Source organism: Mercurialis annua, linkage group LG1-X, assembly GCF_937616625.2.
Source record: "Mercurialis annua linkage group LG1-X, ddMerAnnu1.2, whole genome shotgun sequence".
In the NCBI taxonomy this organism is placed as follows: domain Eukaryota; kingdom Viridiplantae; phylum Streptophyta; class Magnoliopsida; order Malpighiales; family Euphorbiaceae; genus Mercurialis; species Mercurialis annua.
In genome coordinates, this window is record NC_065570.1 from 3748366 (window position 1) to 3772006 (window position 23641).

General features: G+C 29.8%; 2 protein-coding genes across 2 annotated transcripts; both read right to left on the minus strand.

Moving 5' to 3' along the window:
• Window positions 1–3966: 3966 nt before the first annotated feature.
• LOC126665407 (protein yippee-like At5g53940) lies at window positions 3967–8717 on the minus strand. Its single transcript, XM_050358199.2, has 5 exons — window positions 8528–8717; window positions 5500–5543; window positions 5156–5264; window positions 4558–4613; window positions 3967–4453 (listed from the first exon to the last, which is right to left on the minus strand). Exons 1-5 carry the CDS (start codon window positions 8621–8623, stop codon window positions 4375–4377), a joined length of 384 nt encoding a protein of 127 aa, XP_050214156.1. The 5' UTR covers window positions 8624–8717; the 3' UTR covers window positions 3967–4374.
• A 4830-nt stretch (window positions 8718–13547) lies between these two features.
• On the minus strand, window positions 13548–14705 carry LOC126665830 (ethylene-responsive transcription factor 4). The gene has a single exon (XM_050358760.2). The coding sequence runs from the start codon at window positions 14603–14605 to the stop codon at window positions 13856–13858; it is 750 nt and encodes a 249-aa protein (XP_050214717.1). The 5' UTR covers window positions 14606–14705; the 3' UTR covers window positions 13548–13855.
• Between the last annotated feature and the right edge of the window lie 8936 nt (window positions 14706–23641).

Here is a 23641-nt window from a genome sequence, read left to right on the forward strand (position 1 = left end):
AATAAAATATAGAAAAAAAAATCAATTTTGCCTTTTATATTTCTTAAATTACAATTATGTAAAAATTATAAACATGCGCGAAAGATATATATGAACTATTTCCCATTCCATGATTATGATTCAAATAAATGATTGCAATAGGGGTTGTTCTTGATTTGAGCATAGCCAAACGTTGAGGTATTTAAATACAGTTCGTTATATGAATAAGGTGTTTATATTCGTTCGAGTTATAAATAAGACGTTCATATTCGGTCTATTTAAAATTAATAGCGTTCATGTTCAGTTTTTGTTCAGCTCATATTTATTCCTTTATCTGGTAAGCTAACAACTTGAAAATAAACTCATAAATAAGCACGTACTTTAACAGTTAAACGAACGAATACGAGCTCTGTTTGATAACTAAAATAAAAGCACATAAGAACCTTGAAACAAACAAACACTAGTTTTTCTTATCAAAATAGAAGAATATTTTATATTTAATTTAACTACGAGCTAGTTCGTAAATTTTCACTAGTCTTTATACGAGTTGTTCACAACTATTTATCGAACTAATGTACATGCTAGTTTGCAGACTCTAAACGAGATTATACACGAGTTTCACGAACAATTAAACGAGATGTTCATGAGCATATACGGGTTGAAAAATATTTCATATTTCGCTTGTTTAAATAAATGAACATAAAATATGTTCGAATTTGGTTTGTTTAAGATGCTAAGAATACAAATCAAGCTCTTATTGGACTGAACGTTAAAGTAGTTCAATTTGTTTACATCCCTAACTATAATTGGAATCAAAAATTGGAAAATCACAAACGAACAAAATAATACACACACATATATGTATATATATATATAATTAGTTTATTAGTTAAAATTAAATCAAAATAAAAACTAAACTTTAATAATTTTATTTTTATGTGAATATTACGGTATTTTTAAATTATAATAAAATAAAGGCCAAATGTTATAAAAAGTTCAAACCTTTCACAAAAGTTTCATAAAAGTCCTGACCTTTCAATTTTATCGATTTTGACCAAAAACTGATTATTTGGTTTCACAAAAGTCTTGATCTTTCAATTTTGTCAATTTTGGTCAAAAATGGATTATTTAGTTTCACAAAAGTCCTGAACTTTCAATATTTAGCATGCCACATAGGCGTCATATAGGCGCCACATAGACAATTTGAAATCAAATCGAGAGTTGGCCACAACTGAAACCAAATAATTTATTTTTGGCTAAAATCGACAAAATTGAAAGATCAGGACTTTTGTGAAACTTTTATGAAAGGTTTGGCCTTTGTACGACATTTGGCCTAAAATAAAATGACAACACCGCAACACGCAAGGAACCAGTACTCCAGTGTAATAAGCAGTAGCGAAAACATACAGCTGAGCATCATCAGTGCTGCATCTGCACCCGGCATCACCACCATCAAGCCGTCATTTTTAACCTTCACCTCTCTGCGAGCGTACGTGGACCTGGACCGGGTCCCACATATAACAAAGGACACAAATACATGAACAACATTGTGGACCCCAGACACTATTAAGACATAAAATATGCAAAATATTGGACCCCACATAAGAAAAATAAACAGAAACGTGGCAGAACTGCATGATTGTTGGGTTGAATAGAGACTCCTCTCACGAGCGGATCTGTCGGCACCAGAGGAGGTCACGGCGGTCTAAGGTTACCCACCACACATAAAATATTGTCTCTGTCGTACACAAAACTCCGTGACTGTCGGTGACTGCGGCGGCTGCCGTTATGCGACGTCGTTCGCATGTATGTGTATGACCATGTCAAATGGTACATGTCATCATATTGATGATGATGATGCGTTTTGACTGGGTCATTCTGTGGATGCGTGAGCAGCAGAGATGCCAAGTCACATCACTGGGTGGGGCCTCTTTTATAACCTCATCGTCTTTGCTTGTCACTGGTACTGTGCCACCTCACCTCCTATTTTATATTTTAAATAATTATGTGATGCATTTTATTATACGTATTTGTCACTTTATCTGCTAGCTTAAAAAACTGAATCATACACAGAGGACAAAATTAGTAGTACTGTCCCACCTGATATTGTCTAGATTTTTTAATTTTTTGCTAACGGATTTATATGTTTTAGTGTTTGCTAGGGTGTATAAAGCCGAGACCGTAATCGAGTTATACTAAATTTGAACTCGAAATTAAATATGCGGCTCGAATCACTGTCACGCTATTCAGATATGATCTCAATTGACATTCGACCTACTCAAGCTCGATCTTGAATGACATTCAAACTAATATAGCTTGCGCTTGAGCATATTTGAATGTATTCTTATTTTTTTATAACTATAAATATAAAATTCAACTAATCAAATGATAAACACCTAAATTTAATGATATTATATATCATTATAATAAAAATTTCTTATATGTATAGGGTTAACTATTATCTTATGTCTAATCATTCTCTTCATTTAATATTTAAAATCGGCCCGGAATTAAATTTTCACAACTCTTAATTCAAACTCGGATCCAAATTTTTAAAATTAATTTAACATAATTTGTGATCAGTTCAACTCCTGTGCACCCCAAGTGTTAGTTGGGATAAGGAAAAATGAAACTGGTAGATGCGGCCACATTGTGTGGGAAATGGGACCAATCTAAATTCAACGGAAAAAGGTCCATTTTGCAGAACCAGAAAAACAAAATTAAGAGCGTCAAAAAATAACTTGGAGCGCATTTATCGACCTGGGACCATCAAAATTCGACTTAAACCTCAACACACCATTTTATTTCGGTTGAATTAATTAAATATTATAATTTTAACACTAACAAATAACCTAATTACTAATTAAGTAGCTTCTATTTCTATCAACCAAAAAAGAACCATCTCATATGTCAAAATTAACCAACTGACACTTGACTATTTTAACAAAGGCAAATCATTTTTCATCCACAATTTTAGTAGTTTTATCAAATATATTCGTAAAATATAAATTGGGCATTAGAACATCTCCGATGGTTCTCTTTATTTTAAAGAGCATATTTGGTAAAATAAAGAGCATCTTTGATATAAAGAGTGGTATATTTAAATTTACTCTAATAGATTCTCTAATATTAACTTTTTATTTTTATAAATAATATTAAAAAATAGAAAATATTAATAATATTGATTTATTTATTTATTTATTCAGTTTTTAAATTCAAAAATACAAAATACTACATTTCAAATGAAAAATAAGCAATTTATTCTAAAATTTGAAAGTTTTTTTTTTAAAAAATGAAGTAAAGAGTGAAAATGGCTCTCCACATGTCCCATTCTCACTCTCTTTTTTAAATTTAAATTTTAAAAAGTCCATTGGACTTTAATTTATTGATAACTCTTTAAATTAAAGAGTTTATCAATTTTAGAGAGGCTATTGGAAATGCTCTTATGATCCACCAATTTTACAAATTAGAACATATGTATTCAAAATTTAAATTGTACATATTTTTAGAAATTTTTGATTCTATAAATAACTATTTTATACAATTGATTTGTAATTTCAATTTAGAAAAAGATATTTGAATTTAAAATTAAAATTATATTTTTAAAAAATAAATTTAAACCAACAAACTGCAACTCAAATAGTATAAACGTTGGACAGCAAACTGCTAAAGTCGTGAATTCAAATCCTCCCACAAACGTTATTTCTTCCCAATTATAAAAAAATATTTAAATTAGAAGTTGAACATTTTTATCAAAATTCGCAAAATTGACAGAGTAGGATAATACGTGACAAAATTATCAATATTATATTTTGCCTTAATAAATAAACAATATTGTTTAAATTTCAAATCAATTAATTCTCAAATTTAATTGTCACAAGTATAAACGCATTCATTTTGTATAATTTAAAAGTTTATTTTAGAGTAAAAGCGGTATTTTATTAATTCAAATCAAAAGCAGTTACATGGGCAAAAAGATGCAGGAAATGTACGCTAAAGAATACGTCTTAAAATAGCTAAATGACCCTAATACACTATTCAAAACAACAATTACCCTTTGCTCATACTTTCATTCTAGTTCATATATAAATCCAACACATCTACGGATTGTTCCGCTTGCTCTTAACACATACACATTACACTTCCTAATGCAAGCATGTCCAATCTTTATCCAAATTTATTTACCCTTCTTCCGGCGTTTTTCAGGTTCGCTTCTCCCCTCGCTATTGTAATAAAAAAAATGAAATTCGACATCACCACTTAGTATACAGGCCCAAAGATCTCAACCGAGTCGGAAGTTTTCTATCTTATAACTCCTAATACTCTCAATATATGACTCGAGTTGTATGTGTATATTGTTTTTACAATCCAGTTCACAACAGTTGCAGACAAATCCTAATGATTCTCTCCGTCACTCGAACTAGGACGAGTATCCAAATTGAATTCTTCCGAGACCTCCTCGTCTATCCTCCATCTGTATAACCCATGCATGCATAGCTTTAGATTTACTTATCTACTTAACTCAGATATTTAGTACTATTTTATGACAAGTGACAAATACTAAAATCAAACTAGCACCTTTCAAGAACAAACTTCCCTTCCTTGTACTTTTGGCTTTTGTCATGTGCTGCAACCTACAACATCCTCAAACAAATGAATTAAATTATTATTTTTTATTATATAAAAGAAAGATTCAAATCAAATTTGCAGTAAGTAGAGCATATTCATCTGTTTTGAATTTGAAGTCATATAGCATGCATAGGCAAAATGTATGAAATAAACATATCAATGACGGAAACTTGGTGGATCTGTCATCTGATTTGAACAGAAATTTTGGTTTTTACACGGACAAAGACTTTGATATTATATCACTTCAGATTAAACTTTCACAATTAGTATGCTTAAAGAAAAACTGATGTTGATTGTTCTCATGTTTTCGTCCCGGTAGAAAAATAATCAAAAGAATTCCAACAATTAACTCCTCTTCATGAAAATAAACAAATTATGTCATGATGGTTTTTAGCTTAGAAAACTTGCTTCATGAAGAAACAATTTGTTATAAGTATAACAATGATCTTTTCATATCTAAATTGTATATATGAGTAGAATATGCACTCAATTACAGCCGGTACAACGGCTTCATTCACTAAAGAAATCAAATCAGACGGGAGCTTACATATTTCCATCCAAGTTGTTGTCCACAGCAGCAGCAATAGATATCCTCTACAGTATGCATACCAGAAAGCATCATCCTCTCATCTGGAGGACCAGCTGTTATGTTCACCCTGTAGAACAGGAAAAGTTGAATTCTTATTATACAGAAATTCTCTTATATTTGCTCATGGTACAGCAAAGGAATGCATTTTTGACTCATAGTTTCTTGGATTCAAAAGTTCTAGAATCACAGGTATAATAAACTTAGGAAGGAAAGCACAACAACAAAAGAACATATATTGCAACAATGACAAACGTAAGTGTAGTAACAAATTTAGAACATGTATGCTAAGAGAAAGAACTTACACATTGCTGAATAAGTATGCCCTCCCTTTGCGACAATTAAAAGTCTGCCAATCACAACCAATTATAGTGTCAAAAATAAGCATGCCTAATTATAGTAAAACAATGTAGAGAAAATTAAACTGATTACATTAAAACAAGGCCAAACCCATACTAAGGCCCCTGTACTATACGACTTTTGTTCAGCAGGTCCTTATCTCAAAAATGTTATCTGCTCAGTCCCTGTACTAGCATTTTCGCGACTTTAATGCCCTTTTTTGGACGGAAGGGAGAGAGTGTATCTCACTCTCCGTTAATTAACAGAATAATATGATATGGCATTCCTTCCTCCACATGGAAATCTACGTGGCATAAATTTAAAAGTTTATCTCATATAAAATCAGAACTTAACAAAAAAATTGTAATATAAAATAATTTTGATGGCAAAATCATAATTTTGCCATCATCTTCTTCCTCCATCTGTTTAACCAGCACTGCCAATTTCTTTTCTTCCTTCCTACTATATTGTTACCGATGGACAATTCAAATACGATACGATTGTCACTCGCTGCGCAACTCTTTTTTAATTCATATCTGCCACCACCACCGCCATCTTCTCAACCTTTTCAAGACCGTAAACCTCCACTGGCCTCAAAGCAATCTTCTGCCCGTTGTGACCTCCAGTGACATACACCGTGGACGATCTGAAAAGGGAGACAGACAGCGAAATATGAACGCAAGACATACATTGACGCTTCGTCTCCACTTTCCAAAAACTGCAGATCCAAGAATTGGGCATTTGGTGTTGCTGCTGCCGCACGATCGTCTCTTCATTCTCATATACAGTGGTGATGGATAATCCTCCGAAAATTAAGGATGGTGATGCTCATAATGGCTGGGTCAGTTGTTTGAGATTTTAAAGAAAAAGAATAACATTTCGAATAACAAATCAAATAAAAAAATTAACAGATCTAACACATAATTAATAAATAAAAACAACAAATTGACATTATCAGAGTAGTACGAGAGTGCATGATCATTGATGAACCGGAGATAGCTGCCATTAAAGAGATGGATTCAAAGGGAAAATTGGTGAAAGAAAAAGAGGGTATGGAATTTAAGTTAGATGAAATGAAATAAATAGATGGCAAAAATGGAGTGAGTGAAAGTTAGAAAGCCGTGGGTCAAAATATGAAGTTTTAGTAACTGTGTGTTTGAGGTGAATAGTGGCTGGGCAAAATTGGATGAGCGCGGAGAAGACGAAGTGAACAAAGGAAAGGAGAAAATTACTTAAAAGTCCTTTAATTTTATGTGTATTTTATTCTTGTTTATAGGGATCAAAAGTTAAAAAAACCACGACAATTTATTGTTTACACTCTCCCATAACGAAAGTGAGACACACTCTCTTCATTCCGTCCAGATAAGGGCATTAAAATCGCGAAAATGCTACTAAAAGGACTGGGGAAATAACATTTTCGAGATAAGGGTTTCTTGAACAAAAGTCGTATAGTACAGGGGCCTTAGTATAGGTTCGGCCTTAAAACAATTGACAAAAACATCAATACAAAACGAGACAACTCTAGAGCCTGTACTCTACTTTTAAAAAATCTCAACAATACGAGTCAGAACAAAGTTCCATATTTATAGTTTTTAGATTTATTTGAAAGATTAAACAGTAATAGCTCATGAGTATAACCAACTTGGTTTAAATTGACAACCTGATTAAAATTATAGAATTTGGAATTTTCATCAAGAGCTGAAGTTATGCCAGCAATTCCTTCTTGTTTCCTTTAAACCATTCTGCTCTTAACAAGAATAATCATTAGCACTCGCTAAAAAACTGCAGATTCGCTGATCACCAAAGAGGGCTATTTCTCCACAATGTTCGGAAAAAAGAAACCTCATTCTCTTATACTTTTATGATTTCGGCAGCAATTACTATAGTCTAAGTATCATAACTTCTTCCAGAATTAAAGTTCGTCATGTCTATATCTATTTTGGTATTACTAGTATCCGAATCACATGTACTGATAATCATATGCTATACTAGGCTTAATCCTAAAAAAGAGCAACCTCCTTGCACTCAGACATACGTTAAAGCAGAATCACATCCTTTGTTAAAAAAAATTGAGGCTTTAATGGCAAAGTTTAGATGATTTTTAAGCTAGTACATTGTATATAGGGTAAATTACATATAAAATCACCACCTTTACACGAAATTGCAAAAATAACACGACCTTTAAAACGTGTCAATTAAGAGCATCACCTTTCATTTCTTTTTAAAAACAACATGGGCACGTTTTTAGATAAAATTTTGCTGACTTGGACACCCGATGGGAGTGCCACATGTCATGCCACGTCAGCAAAAACGCCACTAAAAATGTGCCCATGTTGTTTTTGAAAAGAAATAAAATGTGATGCCCTAAATTGCCATGTTTTAAAGGTCGTGTTATTTTTACAATTTTGTGGAAAGGTAGTGATTTTATATGTAATTAACCCTTGTATATATATATATATATATGTTTAAAGCACGCCACATGCATCGAGTCATTGACTCAAAATGTATAAAAGAGAAGTACAACAGAAGCTCCAATTCGTTAAATTCAATCCTGTGCCATGTCTATGTTTATTTATACTAAAAGAAACATCTTTCACTTGCAATCTTTCCTCAACAGCTAATTCCCAAGATTAAATCAACATATGATCAAGATTATGCTTGAAAAAACAATTCCACTTAATTTTTTTTAATCAGCAATAAACCATCCTCATATTAGCTTATAACATAACCAAGAATACAACTTTACATCAAATTGTAAGACACCCTTGCAGTAAAAATCACATGTGACCAAAACCCAGTTAACCACAGTCGCAAAAAACTCAAAATAACAAATTTCAATCTTTTACCTAAACCCTAAAACTTTTTCATCTCTAAAATAACCAGCAGACCTATTTGAGCTCAAATTTAAAGGAAATGACCCAATTGAAAAGCAATTTTCATCAAAATTCAATCCCACTAATTAAAACCAAATTCAATGGAAAATTGACGAAGTACCCGAGAGAGGACATCGTCGGCGAGAGCAAGAGGGGTGTCGCAGCACCGGCAACTGTAGCATCGGCCTTCTATGTCTATCACGAATATTCTTCCCATTAGTTACCTCTTCTCTCTCGCATGCCCAGCCCGCCCAATTATTTTTTGCAAAGTTTGATGATGACGATGACCCTAATCCAAATGGTTATAACTTATAATTCTAGTTCAGTTTTGTTGGTTACTTGCTGGTATAACTGTTCATGGCTGGGCTGTATTCGGTGGATCCTATCCGAATCTTATCGGGCCTGAACTACGAGTCTAAATCCAATTAGAATTTATATATTAAATTCAAATTTTATATTTAATAATTTTTTTGATATAGGGTACTTCAAATATTTTGAACGGATATCAATTATAAAAAAAAATTAAAATATTCAGCTAGATATTCACTCAAACTGGATAAATTCCTTAGATAATGTAAACTCTTACTTTTATTTAGAGTGTATGATGTGATCTACATTTATTATTGAAGTTTAGTGTATTATTTAAAATCTACTTTTATTCGGACGCCTTTTTATGGGTTCATCTAAAAAATTAATCAAATATACAAATACAATTCACATGTAAAAATTTATATATTTGATAAAATGTATTGAATCTAGACGAACTTGATGAATATTTGACTCAATGATTATCTCTTTTATAATACAAAGAATATTTAATCTGAAACAAATAATTGCAATATTATATAATCCATTTTTGGTGACTTTGTATACTGCATTGTTTGCTCCGTCCATTTATGCACTAATTAAAGTTCAATTGTGCCTACCTGTCTCTGATCCGCATTCGATATCATGAAATAAAATCAATTAGTCTAAGTTTTCAATTGAATATAATCAGAGTCAATTATCTCGAGTTTATATCAACTAATTCAGTTCATCAGAACTATAATGTATATAAAATATTAAATATAAAATATAAGATATAGTTTTCTGTCAGGTTAATTAAACACAAAAGCAATATGAGCTGTCCATTTGCAAACCTCATTAGCTTATCCAATCACGTGCCTAACCACTTGCATCATTTTAATATTCTTTTAGTAATTATTTAGTCATACTTTAAAATTTTAAAATTAGCTACAGAACCTAATAAGGAATTCCATTAAATTACCAATTTTTGAAAACTACCAAAAACGCCGTCGTAGCTTAGAATAATTGCAATAAAGAGATCAGAATCAGATAGAACGAAACAAGGGGCGGCAGAATAAAATTTATTTGCTAGAATGAGCTGCTAAAATACGCTGGGGTGTGGTCAGTGTCACCTCAAGAGCTAACACATGTCCTACTTTTAAAAGGCGGCAATGCCTTGCAGCCGCCCCACACCTAATTCTTTTCTTATTATAAGAGGAAAATGTAAGATTCCACTTTAGACCCTTATGAATTTAGTGTTTTCAAATTAATTTTAGCATTTTAATTTTATACTTGTCACTTTCTATATTTTCTTTTTAGAACTTTCTTTATTTTCTTATGTTATAAAAAAATCACTTTTATATTATTAATATTTATTTTTTATTTAAAATTAATGAGTTATCTAGATAAATTAGCGTGTAATATATTTGACAATATCATATTATTGAAATGAATATAATTGTTTTTGAAAAAATTATCTAACATATTCTTAATATGTGCAAATATGAAAAACTGACAAATAAAATAAAATAAAAAAAGTATTAAAATAGAATATTTTTTTTATTTAGTTTAAAAATTGAAATATATCTTTTGTACTTCCTCCGTCCCAATACAGTTGTCCACTTTGAGAAATTTTTTTGTCCACAATTCTTGTCCACTTTCAAAAGTAACTAACTTTTACACTTAGTTTTCCTATATTATCCCTATTTAAAATTCACTAATGAGTAAAGTGAAAGTAAATTGCAAGTGGGCCCTATATTAAATAAGGTTATGACAAGAAAAGTAAGGAAAATTTCACAAAATCCACAAATAATAATTGCTTTTCTTAAACTGTGTAATAAAGGCAAAGTGGACAATTCTATTGGGACGGAAGGAGTATATAAATTGAAATAATAATAATATTTTTTTATTTTATTGCTATTAATAATGGTATGGTAAGTTATAACAAAGAGAATTCTACGTAATTAATAATTGGAGCTAGACATTTTAGATGGAATATGTAAAAAGAAAAATTCCCTTTATATTTTTTAATAAAAAAATGAAAAAAGTACATAATTTTCTTTGAATAAAAAAAGTATTAGGTTAAAACATTATTTTTATGAAATTAATGATAGTGATATTGGATTATAATTAGCATGAAACGTGGAGTATGAATTGGTAAGTTTGCCGTCTAAATTATGGGGACTGAAGAAATTGGGACCCGCCAAAAAAACATGTTATGAACGCAACACGCTCTACCACCCGCCGGCTCAAATGTCTGTCCCTATCGGACACGTCGCCTAACCTAGCGCCGTATTTTTATTATATTTTATAGTCTCGTATATTAATGATTGTTGAACCCTTTTATTGTGGAAATAGAATAATGTATTTTTCTAATGAAGTGTCACATATTGGTTCATGCTCTATATCTCGTAGACTATTTCTTTACTCATACATGCATTGGTTCAAAATATTCAAATTCAAAGATCAAACAATTTAAGTAAGATTGTTCATTTTATCGTCATAAAATGTTGTGATGTTTATGAAAATGATTGATTCTAGTATAATGGAGCAAAAACTTAAATATTTCAATTTTTGTAAATTTGTCTAATTTTTTAATTTAATAATATGTAAAAAATTATTTATTTAATATTACACGATTGATTTGATTGTGGTGATTTTCGGATTCTAAAATTCAAGTTTTAATATGATTTTTCACAAGTATGTTATTGTCCTCTTTTCATGAAGAGTATATTAAGTGGAAATTAAATCAAATGCGATGACTATGTACTTTAATATCTTAAATCAATTTACAGGTGTTAAGAAAGTTAAATCAAGTTCTGTCTTTTATTAATAAGCAATTGATGATTTATTTTTTATTTTCATAAATAGATATGCGAATCAGACAGCTCTAGTTAGCGTAAACATTTATATCATGTTAGATCATTAGGTTTAATTTTCAATTTGTTTACAAATATAACTATTTTACATTAGATATAATGAAATTTGATGATGAGTTAAAAAAAGTAGCTAATTTTGTTACACTTTAACTGTTGAAGTAAAAAAATAGATTTGAAACTCAAAATAATAAAAAAAATTAAATATTATACGAAAATGAAGAATTAAATTATTAAATTAATTATAAGAAATAAATAGACTTAGCGTAAAATGATCAAATTGAAATATATTTATCTTTTAAAATTTTAAACAAATTTATTAATAATTAATATATAGTTAAAATGTTAAAAATGCTGGACAAAACGCTCTTACTCTTCCAATAACTCAAAAACTATTAATTTCATTTTTAATTCAAAAACCTTCATTCTATAAAATTTATCAGACGTGGGAGAAAAGTTGTATTGTATGTGACCAAATCTATAAAATAAAATAAATGATTAATCATAATAAACGAAAGATATGAGTAATTCTAATAAAAATAAATATAATAATAGACAAAATCTTGTGCGTAGATATCGACGACCAAAGAGCCGGTCCCACCAAAAGCGGCAGCCACTTCCACTTCATGAGCCCGCGTCTTAGTGGGCCCATGTCTTGTCTCCATACCTTACTTTCTCCTATTTTTTTCGGAAAATAAAATAAAACATCGCACAGCCGCATAACACGTGCAAGCCTTACACGAGACTCTAGAATTAATCCTAATCTAATAAACTCGCACTCAGTGACTGTATCTCACGCGCCACTAACCATGTTTCTTAACCATATAACAAATGGATAACCATAATAGTTAGGCAATAATCACATGATTAACAAAATTAATTTAATTTAGTTTAGTTTTTAATTGCCGTTTTGGTCAAAAAGGTGGTGCTGTTGATAAAGCATGGGGCGTTACTGAATTAGGTGCTTATTATGGGCCATTTTATTATTATTCTCTGCTTCAATCTTTACAATATTATTGGATGCTCGGTGCTGGTTATTTGCCGATCAATGGAAAAGATAAATTAGTCAACAAAGAGAAAAAACTTTTTATTTTTTAAACAGGAGAAAAAATTCTAAAGGTCCTTTTAATAAGGAATGATGAGTTGGAACCTAAAAATCTCAATGTTTTGTTAAAAATTTGATGAATAATTGTAAGCTTCCCAACTAGTTATTGTGAGAATCGAAATAAATTGAATTTGAATTATGCTAATTTGAATTCCAATTAGGATGGATATGTTATAAATATAAAATCGATTTTAATTCCAGCTTAAATTTAAATTTAATGCAAGTTTAATTAGAAAATTATTATACTTAATGCATCGAATTTCCGTTTTCCGATGAAATATACCACCTAAATTTTAGAATATAGTAAGAATCAATATAATAAAACTATAAATTATCATTTTATGATATTCTCGTTTAGTCTTGCAACCTTGACGAGCTTCTTCACTTGATATCAGATTAATTAGACTCAAGATAGAATTCAAATAACTTAAAAATCGAAAATGAGTGAATCTAAATAACTCATATGAGTATTTTTGGTTATGGCCGGCTAATTAATCACGATATTGAACTCCCCAAAAAAAACAAATAGTATCATATTTAAAGCATAAAAATGGAATATAGCTAAAATATTGTCTTGTAAAAAACTTCATAATTTTGGTATGAACCTTTAGAATGAAAATCAAACAATAACAGAACAGACAATTACTTGCAACCAAGGCATACAGCCACGTGGTAGCGAGAATGAAGTTTAACTGCCATCACTATCCATTACCACACCACCACCTAAACCCCGTGCACATTGTCCTTGCTCCGACAAACATCACCGATCACATGTTTCCCCTGAATAACAAACTCCGGCGACAAGATAACAGTCAATTACAAAACTAAACAACCTTAAACATAAAATATTGAGAATTAGAACTACTTATTCGTGGTAAACAACTGATTAAAACTGGAATTAACAAAACAAATAAGTATTACATAATCGTGATTAACAACAACAGTGAGACAAGCTCACCGTTGCAAAAAGGGGAAGATCCGCTTCCAAATGCTACGTATACACATCGACAAGGATGAAAAACCCAATCACAAAGCTCTTATGATTTGCTTTTGTATTTTTTTTTCTAATCTAATTTAATCCTATCAAACAAAGTAGGAAAAACAAATCAAATTTCAGAGAGAATTTGAAATGGAAAAGAATTATTAGGAACGGTTTGATTTTGCTTTGGACCGTTCAAAAAAATCAGGCGATTTCCGGTTGGGCCGGGAGATTAAGATCGAAATCAAAAGATCTACGTGGCGGATGATCAACGACGGACGATGAATCAGAATCACTCTGAGCCTGAGCCTGAGCCTGAGCCCCACCGCCGCCAAACATTATCACCTGTTGCTGCTGATGATGATCAAATAACAGCCGTTGATACTGATTCTTCATCATCGCATCAAAATAAAGCGCCTGTTGTTGCTGATGATGATGAGTAACTCGATTCATCACCGGCGCTGTAAAAACACTGCCGACCACCGCCGGCATCACCGGCTGAAACGGAAACCTAACGCCGCCAGCAGATGAAGAGGAGCAAGGACCGAGATTAAGATCCAACGGTGAAGAAGACTCCATCATTAACGCCGGCGTCTCACGGCCGCTTGATGACTCGACAGTACTACTAGGGCTAGGGCTCTGATTAATATTATCATTCTCATTATTAATCTTCTTCTTGCTCATAAAAATATTACTGTTAACGTTCTCAGTGACGGCTAACGGAAAATTAGTTTTTGCTTTAACGCCGCGAAACTCACGAGCAGCAGCGTCGTAAGCACGTGCCGCCTCCTCAGCAGTATCAAATGTTCCGAGCCAAACACGGCTCTTCTTGCCGGGATCTCTTATCTCCGCCGCGTATCTTCCCCATGGCCTCTTCCTCACGCCTCTAAAATGCACATCCTTGGATTCCCCGCCGTTAGATTTAACGGCGGCCGTCTTATCTCTCGGCGCCATGAGAAATTTCGATTTTGAGTTAAAAAAAATGAAATAAAATTGAGAGAGAAGCTGAATGCTGAATGAAACGAGTGGAGACGAGCGGGTTTTTATAAAGAGGAAAATAAAGGGATCGGCGAGGGACAGTATAGTCAACGAGGGATTTGACTGAGAGGGAGGGGCGGCTGAGAATGGAACATTACGTGGCATAATTTATGGTAGCATTAGTAGTATGATTTTATTACAACGTAAAAAACACAGCACACTCTCGGATTTTCAGCGCGTGTAAGAATTTAAGGTTGAACAAGTTGTCGGCATATTCTGCTATCTCGCCGCGTGACTTGGATCTGTTGGGCGCTGTTATTTTTGACAGGCTTTATTTTGTGAGCGACAGACACTTATCTCCGCTTCACTTCACGGCGTTCCTTTTGAACCGCTCGTGTGGACCAACTTAAAGTAAGAAATTGTAACCAATAGGAAACTGTCACGAGTCAGTTTTTAATTTTTAATTTGTTTTTGTAATAAAGCTTTGTTCAATGTCTCAAGCCCTACGGAACCTAACGTCTGTAACCACATGATTTCTGACACACACACTCGGTTTCTATATCAACCGACATCTTTCCTTCTTTTTTACCTTCTTTTATCTGTTACGTGTACTTCACTCTCCTTCATTTTCACTCAAAAAAATTTAGATTTTTGTTCTGGTTTATGTAGTAATTCATAAATTTAATTTTTTGATTATTGGTCAAACATCAAAAAGTTCTTGAACAACCGTGGGTTAGAATTTAAATTCTTCCTTAATTATGTCTATAAGACAATATTAAAGTGATTGTTTGTCAATAATCCTTTTATAATTTGTTTTCAAAGAGATCCCATATTAGTAATAACTGTGTCTTAATTGCTTTCAGTATGTATAAATTTTTATTGTTGTTGAAGGTTTAGCTGCGAGCACTTTTTGTTTTTCCTTCGATAGAAAAGCTAATAAAGTCCTACTACGAAATAGACACTAAGGTAAAGTGGGATACGCCTAAGCCATAAATCTGGCCTTTGCCTCTTGAGCCAGATCATGAGCTTCTCTATTGGCAGGTCTGCCAATGTGATGAAAGTTGCGGACATCAAAGGAATTTGAGACTTACCAAATATCATGACAGATCCCCCAGCTTGAAACTGAGGATGCAACTCCTGAGTTGATAGCTCGGGAAACCAGAATGGCATCACTTTCGAATCTCACACTCTTCCAGTTTTTCTTTAAACTCCAAAGCATAACTTCCCTTAACGCCAAGAATTTCATAATGCCAGGGTCCCAAATATGTCTGAAAATTGCTGAGAATTGACCCAGCTTTCTCCAGTTACAGTCTTTAGCCACTCCTGCCACTGAGCTGAATTTCCTTTGGGCACAAGTACCAGCGTCATACTGAATAATTACTGAATACCTCTGGTCCAAATTGTCTTGCACAGTTGAGTTAGGGATGGGAGGAGGAATACTGTTAGTGGCCACTGACAGGTCTTGGATCAGGGAAGCGCTTGCTGCTTCAAACTCCTGGTGAAGGATGAAAGCATTTGTTATCACCTCCTCTATTGACCAACAGTTATTCTTAAAAATAAGGGCATTTCTTGCTTTCCAGACAGATCAAAGGAGATAGCAAAACACCAAGATGCTGGAATTAGATCTATCTAAAGACCTGAGATCATCCATAATTGCAGGCCATAAATTGTTAAAAGGCAATTAGATCTATCTAAAAGCATTTCATTCAAGCAAAAATTGTTGCTGACATGCGAGGTTTGATAAAATAAGGTTATCAAATTTTTAAACAATGTTTATTTTTTATATATATTTATTTGTATATTGAAAATTTCCATACCAATTTTGTATGGACGTTTTAAAATCTTCTAATTTAATCATATTAAGAAAATTTGATAGCCACTAAATATATATGAATGAATATATGAATGCAGTCAAATGAATCAAAATTTACATGTGTTTTTTTTTAAAAAAAGTAATATTTTTAATTTTTAAAAATAGTAAGTTTAATCATATTTTTCATTATTTTAATTTTATACAGATGATTATATTATTTGACGCAATATTACTATCGTTTTCTACTTTAATAAAAAATTCAGTATTTATTTTTATTTTCTAGCAAAAGAATTACTAAATTAAATTATATTTTTTATGAAATAAAATAAAATTTAATGAATTAATTTGTTCGATTCAGACTCAGTGATTTAGTTTGATTTTTTTACACCCATTAATCATAATTCCATCTAGAAAAGGAAAGGAGTTGATTCTTTTCTCTACCAATTGTGCTACCTAATTAGCAACATGACCCAGTACTATGTGGGGCTAATATGGTACTCTATGTTTGAACACTGCATAAATTAAAGAATTTAAAGCCTACAAAATTAGATTTGTGTTCATATTGACTCTCAACAAAACCTATACCAATCAATTTCTACCCTAATATGAAAAGCTTATAATTCCTTTTCTTTGCTCATTGTAATTATGTTTATTGAATGGAAAATGTTATTTAACCCACCATTTTGTACCTCCTTCATTGTCTCTTCTTACGTGTCAGCATTTAATTCGTCCAATTTTCCTCCAAAAGTGTATATCTCAAAAAAACAACTTTTAATGCATCCACTAATTTGTTGCCACGTCAGGTGGGTTAAAAAAGGTGGGTTAAAAAGGAGGATTATATACCATTACTCTTATTGAATTTGACACATAATTTAGCTTATCCAATAGGCAATTAAGCTAATTTCTAGTATTAATTGCAGCTAAATGTTAATAATGCTAGTACTATAATTCATGCATTTAATCTTGGAGTATTAGAGGTTTACCAGAGAAATATAGTCTTTTAAGCATACTAGTATTTGTTTCTAATTAAGGTTTGAACAATTGAAATAAATTTAAGCAAAATGAACTTATTTACCTATAAATATAGTCTTTTTGCCAAATATATCATGATTTTTGAATTTTGCCGATTTGAACCATCATTTATATAATTTTTGTTAAATATACTCAAAACTCATTTGAATTTCACCAACTATACTCAGATATATTTGAATTTTGGTATATTTAACAAAAATTGGATAAATGACGAATTAAATTAATAAAAATTAAAAACTATAATATATTTGATTAAGAAAAAGGTTATACCCGCGAGTAGATAAATTCATTTTATCATGAACTTGTGGTGGGCTGTGGATAAATTTTGACTACTTAATTTATTTTTTTGGGATATGTCTCCAAATAGATATATTTCTAGAAATTAGTTAGATCCCACATCAAATTATTTTGGGACTACAATATAGCTAGTTTGGCCATGACTTTCTTTCCATACATTGTATTTGTATAATTTGTAAACATTCTCTCCCTTTTTTCTACTCAATAATGCTAACTAACCATATAATTTGATAATTAAGATGATATATACTCAATAAATTTGATTTTTACTTAGCCATAAATTTACAATAAAATGCTAACATATCAATTATAATGAAAGTATTAATATAAAATTATTAAACTAAACATCTGTTTTTTTAATTATTCATTTAGTAAAATATATTTATCTCTAATTAGTTGTTCATTAGAATTTCAATGTGACTCTATTATTTTTAAAATTTATTCTTTCTTAATAAATGACTCTATGAGTCAATTTACAATATATTTATTAACTAATGGAATATATTTTTATTTATTTTTATAATTTAAGACAAAACATCAACTATTTTAGTATGTACAATTTTGACTAAATGTACAACTAAAAAAACAGAGAAAATATTATTTTGTTCAAAAATAATTAAATTATTAAAAATAGAATAAGATTGTTCCGATTTGATAAACTTAATTTTCTACTCTAATATGTATACATATATTTCTCAATATAAAATATGATTTTTTTAAAAGAAAAAATGAATTTATTTTGAACAATTTTTACTCTTAAAATAGTTTCATTTTTTATTCACATTGCCACACCATATCATAAATAGACAAATAAGACATTATTTTATCCACTAATTATTTTAAAATAATAAATAAAAATAGGAAAAAGCTATCCGGATAGAATCTATCCGGATAGAGAGGTCTATTTTAGTCTTTCGGTTTAATATTTGAAGGTTACTTAAGTAATTTAAATTAAATATAAAAATAAAAGGACTATTGTAACCTTCAGTAATAAATAATGTTTCGAAATTAATTATAGGACCTATCGTAAATGTTTTGAAAATTAGTTAGAGATATGGCCGGCATAGTTGGCTATTAATATTATCATGTTAGGGAATGGGAGAATTATGATGTTTAACTTCTGTCATGTACATTTTGATTTTAAATAACTAAGACAGTGTTATTTTAATTTTGATTAAAATATAATAATAAATATTATAATAAATAGAAAATAACATTTTTATAAATTGTCTTTCACAAAATTAATTTTATTTTAATTTATAAATAAAATATCTGACCATATTAAAGTAAATTAAGATGAATATTCAATAAATATAATTTGAAGTTTTTATATTATTTCTTTTTATAATTTTTTAATCTTGAACTAATTAATAAAAAAAATTAGATAACTATTTTTTTTTAAGCAATATTTTAATTTTTTAATTATAAATTATAAACTTAATGAACTAAACTCTTCAATTTTAGAACAAAATATTTTGAAACTTGTACATATATTATAATTTACATTTTGATCATTCCGTTTGAAACTCAAACAATATACTCTAAATCAAAATGACTATATTGTGGAGCTGATGGAGCAATTTTTATTTTTATTTTTGTCCACAATATAATTTTTTTGTTAATTTTTAGTGTTTGTCAACTAAATCAAAATGACTAAATTAAAAGGAAAAATATTTCAATGTAATTCTTAAATTTATAGTTTAGTATGTCTTGATAAAAAAACATATTATTATGAGATTTAGTGGGTTAACGACTTTAATTTATTTCGTATTTATCAAATTTTAATAAACCACTGAATTTCATATTATATTCATATTTATATTAAATGTAAGTTTAACGACTAAATAAAAATATTAATTTTTTAGTTAAGTCTTACAACCTGCTCAGGGTGTTTGTTAGCAATAGAACCGGCTTTGTATTGTCATCGCTAAACAAATACCAATTGTTTTTTTTTTGCTGTTTAGTTAATTTTGAGTCTATGGTAATTTTAGTTGTTAGTTTTGCATGCAATACAATGTTTACTAATTGGTATTTGTTGTGCAATCTTAGAAATGTGTTTGCAATTTGATTTTATTTGTTGTATTCATAGGGTTAGTTAATTGTTTTGGTGAAATGAGAAAGGCTAACCAGGGTTATTAACTAATTTTTTTTGTATCAATTGGTTGTTGTGTTGAGCTTCTGTTCATTATCGTTTTGTTATATTGGTTCTGCTTTGCCGGAGGTTCAAGCCTTGGTGGTGACTGTACCTGCATTTATTAGGTTATGTTTCTGTTAAAAGCTTAGTGATGGGTGAAACTTAAATTTGATTCTTCTAGTTTGATGAGTGCTAGTGGTGAGGTTTTTATAATGCTTAAGGAAACAAAATATTAAAGTTTCGGAGGCAGCTGTCTTCATTCAGTGGGATCAAAAGAGAGAGTTCATGTGTTTTGTGATAAATTTATTGCATTTTGCAGTTCCAAAGAAGAAAATTTATTATTGCTTATAAGGAAAGAAAACATCCTAAACTCGTAATAAAACTGAAACCCAGCAGCACTGAGCAACAAAACAACTACAGAGCACTATTACAGCAACTCAATCTCATCCCTACTGCCATTTTAGTTTTGGCAAAAACATAATCACTGGACAAAGCATTTTGGCAACTCTTTGCCGTTGTAATTCTCTTGAATATCAGGAGTATAGATTTTTTTTGAATTCAAATAAGTTGTAGAGATATAACATTAATTACTAAAAGTAAATGTAAAAGTAAACAGAAATTAAAAATTAACAGTGATAATAAAAAATGACAGTAAGATTAGAAAAGTAATTATTTTTTAATTAAATAATTAAATTTTAAAAAAATGGATTTCTATCCGGATAGATTCTATCCGGATAGCATCACCCATAAAAATAAGCTTATCCTTGTATGTATAATAATTAGTTGGATCACTTAACTTGAAGCTGCAAAATCGCAGACATTTATGCACTCAATATTTTGCTGTCGGATGTTTGACAAAACCACATAATCCAAAATCCACGTCCTGAAATTATTAATCAGAACCATAAGCACCAACTTATTAAATTGAAAACATTATCGAGTATTTATATTTTAAACTATCTATATAAATAATACTCCCTCCATTCCGTTTAAAAAAGGACAAATAATTTTTTCACATAAATTAAGGGACTCTTTTAGCTTAAATGAGGTCGCGAGTTCGAACCGTACTCATGTATGCAGCCGTTTAAAATTTAGGGTCAGAGCTTTACCTCCTATAAGGAACCTACCCGGCTCGAATAGGATTAGTCTGCATGTGAAAGGTTTAAAGGTGCCGTCTCATAGTTGAAAACCATTCAGGACATCTCATATACTCTATACACAAAAAAATCATTAAATACTATAATGCTTTCTTATTTTACCCCTATTTATAATAATGTTGTATTTTGTGTATAAATTAATAGTCATTAATTATAAAAAGAGAAAAAGGGGTAAATAAGAAAAATTTATATGAATTGGCATAAAAAATACGATATGGTTTTTTTAAATGGGATAAATAAAAATGAGATATGTCCCTTTTTAAATGGGACGGAAGGAGTATTTATAATCATTTTATTTAATTTTAAATTTAATTTAACAGGTTGCTTAAAAAACAGGTGTGCTGGATCCAAATGTAACTCGTGGGCTTGTGGCTATGGTTAATTGCATGATTAATCGAGGGTGTGGTGCGGCCACCACACAAGAGAGGAAGATAACCATTAATGTGTTGGCATATCCTATTCTCTTTTGTTTTATTGTAATGAGAAAATCAACTATTTTTAAAATCAAAATATGATATTTTTAATATTTCATTATCATGCATATTAAAAAACATCATATTTATCAAAAAAAGAAAGATATAGTGAATTGTTGGATCACATGCATTTTGGATCTCATCTCCATCATAAACAGGACTACTACCATTATAGCATATTATGAAAATAAAATCAAGTTTATAATTTAGTTAATTATGTAATATATTATTTAATATATTTAATATAATAGTATTCACGAATGATATAGTGGATAAATTTTAGAATTAATTATAATAAAAATTATAGATTTTAGCATGTTTTATAGTTATAATATAAATTCTAAAATTAAACAATGTAAGAGATGGAATAAAAAAAATTAACTTAAACACTGAAGATAATTTCGTAAAAAGATATCGGAGTAGTCGTCAGAAATGTGTATACTATATGCAATAGTTATATAAATATTATTTCATTTAAAAATAGTCTTAATAACCAATATATTATATCATAATTTAAACTTATATATATTATAATTTTTTTCTTGACAAAAAATTTATATTATAACTATGTACATAAAAATTTATAATTCAATTTGAATTTTATGGAAGACCTATCTATGCTATGCATGCATATGTGAGTGAAGTGATTGAGAATAAAATTATTGCCATATTGACTGTTTTTACTTGAATTTCATTATTTTGTTTCCACTTATGATTTGTTGGTCGCATAGCCTAATATTCCAAAAATATTAAAGATGTTCACATGCATTTTTTTGCAATTTCTCAAGTCTTCTGTTCCTTTACTTATGTAATATTCTACAGTTTGCACCGCGTTTTGTTAGGTATTTAATTCTGTACGAGATATTATAAGGAGATTCAAGAAAGTCAAATTATTATTTTTCTTTTTTTATCTAGTCAAATTATTGTTTCATTCTAATGGAAAAAGAAGACTACCTTTATCTGATAGAGCTGCCATTAACATTTCCAACTATAATTTATGTGGAATATATATTGTATTTTCCACAAATTTATGAGATTTTAAAAGAAAAAATTACTATTGTAAATACATTTTTGAACTATTTAGAGCATATTCTGTCTGACATAAAGCAATAGTAATATATACAATAAAAATATGTTAATGGAATAATTTATATATACATACATAAATACAAATGATGTAATTTTTCTTTTAATTTTTTGTCATTTATATTGATGGTACACGCTGGATTAGCCGTATTCCAAAGATACAATACATGGCGGAAACAAAAAAATAGCAATGCCTCAAAATATGCTAGGTCGAATTAATTTTATTTTTTTAAATCATGAGTAGCTAACAAATATTTTTCTTAAAATAGTTATAAATGATCTCATGACTAAGAGAAAACAATAATATTTTTTTAAAATTTACTTTTTATTTACTAAAACAAAAATAACCATATAGAGTTTTCTATTAATTTCATTTTATTGCTATCTTTAAGAGTAATTTTATTTATTTATTGTGGTAGGTGAGATCAATATTATTATTATTATATATTTTTTGTTTAACTTTTTTTATTTTTCTATTATAGTAAGAACTGAATTAAAACGGTTTAACAACAAATGTATAATATTTAGTCAGAATGTAATTAATTTTTTATAATTTTTTTTTTGGGTCCTTTTTATGAAAATTTATTTTGTCATGAAATTCAGTATCTTCTTTTATATATAAAGATTAAAAAAAAATTATTTTTCAATTTCAGTATATGATTTTGTGGAATACCACTCATATTATAAAATATTACTACAATTATATAATTGAAAATATTACTAAGGTGTTTATTTGAATGTTATTTTGATTGAATAAAGTCTTTTAACTCCTCTTTAATCCGTTCGAGCTTTAGATCTATGTTCTTGTAGATCTAAAAATTGGAAGATCACTAATGGATCTATATTGAAGCTGGGATTTTGAAAGTTTGAAGTTTCAAGAATCAAACATTTTAAGATCGTATTTTCAATTTGAACCATGTATCTTTTGGTTAATTTTTTGATGGTTGAGAAAGCCCTAATCGATGATTGTATTAACAGTTTTCATCATTATTTTAGAATAGTTCTTTTAATTTATTAAAA

Bases quoted from the DNA above. Each gene is read 5' to 3' on its own strand.
- LOC126665830 (XM_050358760.2), bottom strand. From the start codon at position 14,605: ATGGCGCCGAGAGATAAGACGGCCGCCGTTAAATCTAACGGCGGGGAA.
- LOC126665407 (XM_050358199.2), bottom strand. From the start codon at position 8,623: ATGGGAAGAATATTCGTGATAGACATAGAAGGCCGATGCTACAGTTGC. The intron at 5,265-5,499 runs GTAAGTTCTTTC...CCTGTTCTACAG, and splicing joins GCATACTTATTCAGCAATGT to GGTGAACATAACAGCTGGTC. The intron at 4,614-5,155 runs GTAAGCTCCCGT...AGGATGTTGTAG, and splicing joins AACAACTTGGATGGAAATAT to GTTGCAGCACATGACAAAAG.